Source organism: Poecilia latipinna, unplaced genomic scaffold, assembly GCF_001443285.1.
Source record: "Poecilia latipinna isolate Pla-1442-1.1 unplaced genomic scaffold, P_latipinna-1.0 Scaffold3431, whole genome shotgun sequence".
In the NCBI taxonomy this organism is placed as follows: domain Eukaryota; kingdom Metazoa; phylum Chordata; class Actinopteri; order Cyprinodontiformes; family Poeciliidae; genus Poecilia; species Poecilia latipinna.
Window position 1 is genome coordinate 16,833 of NW_015116047.1, and position 4,290 is coordinate 21,122.

The 4,290-nt window shown below is 38.9% G+C and overlaps 1 protein-coding gene across 1 annotated transcript in view; it reads left to right on the top strand.

Moving 5' to 3' along the window:
• Positions 1-3,268, top strand: part of LOC106940961 (A disintegrin and metalloproteinase with thrombospondin motifs 15-like) — a gene marked incomplete at its 5' end in the record, with an annotated part of 15,325 nt that extends 12,057 nt beyond the window's left edge. The window contains 2 exons of the mRNA XM_015023858.1: positions 941-1,116; positions 2,326-3,268. Coding sequence (XP_014879344.1) covers positions 941-1,116; positions 2,326-3,103 — 954 coding nt within the window. The remainder of the gene's footprint in view (positions 1-940; positions 1,117-2,325) is intronic.
• Between the last annotated feature and the right edge of the window lie 1,022 nt (positions 3,269-4,290).

Genomic DNA, 4,290 nt, shown 5'->3' on the forward strand with positions numbered 1-4,290 from the left:
TGACAACACTTAGCTTTCGTCAACAACTCGGGCGGAATTCAGAGCTCTGCGCAACGCGAATTAAGTCCCGGCTGTAACACGGTGCGCTAAATAATGAAACATAAATTAACGAAGCTTCGAGGCAGGTAAATTTTTCTGGAGGAATTTTAATAATTGAGGTACTCGAATCACTCGAGGAATCGTTTTAGACCTAAATGTGTGTGTATGTGGTCATGGGTGCTTGAACAATGAAGCAAGTTTTCCAGCTGGGAATAAACTTGCGCATTTGCTTAGTAGGGTCATCACTGATGGCAGGTTTAAACTAAAAAAGTCCAAATGCTGGAATTAAATCAAAGTTTTAATTTAAGGCTGTGCACACATATGAAATCATGCCATTGAAGTTTTTTTTTCCATCTTTAATATTTTTTAATATTTTTTCTTTGATTAAGTTGTTTATTTTTGCTGAATTGTAAAGAATAAGACCATGAAAAATCAGTTCAGAACTTTTGCCAATGATTGCTAGCCTAACCCCCAATGATTGCATTGGCAAAAGTTCTGAACTGATTTTTCATGGTCTTAATTTTAGCTCAATATAAACCTGGAAGTTTAACAGGACTGTGCAATGAGGTTGTCTTCAAATATTTTCTAGCTTCAGTGTTAAAATTGTGCACTCTGTAGTTAAAAGAACCGTATTCAGAATAGATGCAAATCAGCTATTAGACTTTTAGATGCAGTTTGAACTCCATGCAGTGAGACACACAAGCCAGAGCCACTTTACTGTGGTTTGTCAGTACAATTTACACACTCAGCAAGGAAGCAGGGTTGTTGTAAAAATTCTAGCCAGTGTCTTGTGTATACTTACTGTACATCCTCTCAGCTGTATCAAGTTTCATTCATGTGTCTTTAGGGTAGAAGACTGAAATAATATCACAGCGTTTGACTGTTGATATGAATGTGGCAGGTTGTGGATGGGACGCCGTGCTCCCCTGACACCTCAGCCGTGTGTGTTCAGGGGAAATGCATCAAGGCAGGCTGCGATGGCAAGCTGGACTCTGACAAGAAGTTTGACAAGTGTGGTGTGTGTGGCGGGGACAACCAGAGCTGCAAGAAGATCTCAGGGATGTTCACAAAGCCTGTGTAAGTATTCAACCCTCCTGAACTCTGATACACCTTCAGGAAGTCATCATAACATGGCTCCTCTATTAACCCTTTAACAACGTATTTGCCAGAATTTCATTGAGAAGTAGCTCTTATGTAGTTCAGCAGAAGTTCCACCTGGTGTTTGCTAACTTTTTTTGTTCCCAATGTATTGATTTTATATGTAGTAAGGCACAACAAACATCTTAATGAGGCGGTAACATCACTGAAAACTAATTCACCCCATGAATGATATCAATCATATCATTGATCCCAATGCACATGCACTATTATAGTAAGTACAGGAACTCATTAAAACAAGAAATCTACCTAAAAGCGTGGCAGAACTTGATTTATTGCCTCATGTATAGATCAATGTAGCAAGTGTTTTTGCTAACACTTTATTTGGCTGGGTGTGCATAAGACTGACATGACAATGTCATAAACATGACATAACACCTGTCATGAACATGAGAGAGTTTTTATGAATGTCTGTCATTCATGAAGTGTCATTTGGTAAATAATAACACTTTTAATGCAAAGTTGCTTTAAAACTTGCATTGAAAGTCCATTAAAAGTGCCAACTTTGCATTAAATTGTCATTATTTACAAAATCATGCAAAGTTGGCACTTTTAATGGACTTTTAATGAAGTTTTTGCAGTGAGTGTCATTACTTACTGAATGACACTTCATAACAATGGTCATAAACATTCATAACGACTCGTTCATGTTCATGGCAGGTGTTATGTCATGTTTATGACAGTGTCATGTCAGCCCTATGCACACCCCATCAAATAAAGTTACCGTGTTTTTTTTTGTTGTTTTTTTTCAAAATTCCCCCATTGCATGGCATAACAGGAAACAGTCTTTTTGGAACACCATCAGAGCAGTCATTGGAAATAGTCGACATTCTTTGCTCCCAAACACGTCGCAGAAAGCGATGTGTTTTTGTTAAGCTATGCCTAACATGACCTGGACTTTCTGTATCCAGACTTCTGAGTCCAAATTTCAACAAATTTATAACCAATAGAGGTTTCCATATCTTCTCAGGAGTTGAATGTCTGGAACAAATCTTGCCGTTTTGGGTGAGATTCCTTGAATCACTTCACATAGATAATATCCTCTATAATTGGTAGCATTTAGTGTTTTATGTTTTATTAGTAAGATGTAGAAAGGTCATGTTTAAAATGTTCTTTCTTGCTTTTCAGTAGTGGTTATAACTTTGTGGTGACGCTGCCCACTGGAGCCTCTAATATTGACATCCGCCAACGGGGGTACAGAGGAATGGTCAGTGATGAGAACTACCTCGCTGTGAAGAATCGCCATGGTAAATACCTTCTGAACGGCAACTATGTGGTGTCAGCTGTAGAGCGAGACCTTCTACTTAAAGGCACCCTGCTACGCTACAGTGGCACCTCTACATATGTGGAGATTCTCCAGGCCACCAGACCTCTGCAAGAACCTCTAACTGTAGAGGTGCTCTCTGTGGGGAAGATGACTCCTCCCAGGATCCGCTACTCCTTCTACATGTCGAAGGAGCATAAAGATGAAAAGACTCTTCGGAAAGAGGAGAGAAGCCACAAGCTACAGAACAGTGTCTTGATCAATGGCAAAAATACAGTAATTAAGAATGAGGTGATGGGTAAGAGACTTGTTAGTCACTGGAAAACAGCAGGGTGGGATTCATGTACAGTTACTTGTGGAAATGGTCTACAGCAGCGGTTGGTCCAATGCCAGAGCACAGAAGGACATCTTACAACTGATTGTGACATTACTAAAAGGCCAGCAGCAGTAAGAGCATGCGGGGATCCATGTCCAATATGGAATGTAGGAACTTGGTCTCAGTGCTCTAAGTCCTGTGGAAGAGGCTTTAAAAGACGTTCAGTGTGCTGCACAACTGAGAATGGACTTAATCTGCCAAGAAACCATTGCTCTGGAAAGAGGAAGCCTCAGGAACTGGACCTTTGCAACTTGACACCATGTTAGTACCAAAGAAACCCAAGGGGTTTATTGAAATCTTTCTCAAATTATTTTTACAATTCCACTGCTGTGTTAGGAGCAAGAACTCTTGAAAGCAGCCAGTATGTGATGGGGTTTCAGATACTCCACTGTCTTGAAAGACATTTGTTTACTAAAGACAAAAAAGTTAAACCCATGTGGCACAAGTTTTGATTTAGTCTACTGTATTTTTTTAATTCTGTATTTTTTCAGGAATAATGTCTGTGTCCGCATGAGTGCATTTCATGCTAGACAATACAGTTTAGTGAGACATGAGAACCCCACCTTAAATAATGTGTCTTAATGGCACAGGCTGAAACTTTAATACCAAAAATCATGGTTGGTGAGATCAGCCTCACTACTTGTCATGTTGCTGGAACAACCCTGTAACTGGTCCTTTCAGTTTTTACTGGTCTTTGTACAAATGACTGACTAGTACAAAATACTCAAATTTAATGTGACATCAGTCAGATCAGTTTTTGATCTATCCATCTGTTCAGTATATTTTTCCCAAAAAATGTTAGACTTTAAATGTGCACTTATTAGCCCACTTTAAACCACCAATACACAGAAGCAAATTTGGAGTTGCAAAGTTTTTGCTCTATGTAATGCAAATTAACCAATACCATACCAACTTTATTTCTAAAGCACTTTAAAACAACCACAGCTGATACAAAATGCTGTACATTAAAACACAACATAACAATTACAACAACAAAAAAAAAGTTGCTTCGCTCCAAGTTGCCAAAAGTTTAATCCCTGTTCACACATTGGTTTGCATCAGATTATTGGCCTGCTGCATAACCCAGCAGGCTTCAGGTCACAAACTTATGACCCGATATTTAGAATTTTCTACTAGAGAGCAAAATTTATGATTTCATCAGTTATAGTAAATCATCCATCCCCTGAAGCAGCAATGTAAGCCACGTCCGAATTCACGGTCTGAATCCTTCAAAGACCGTGAATAAACGACAGCCGGAAGAGAAAAGCTGTAAATTTGGACAGGTCTAACCTCCACCTCTGCATAACTCATGTTGCCTAGTAACCATGATTATGTGAAGCACAGAGCAGCAAAAGGAAAAAAAGACCAGAGCCTAAGTTTGTTTAAAAAATTTGAAAACTCAGCTATGTATTACTCCTGATTTCTATATTATTCTTCACCTTTTATAGTAAAG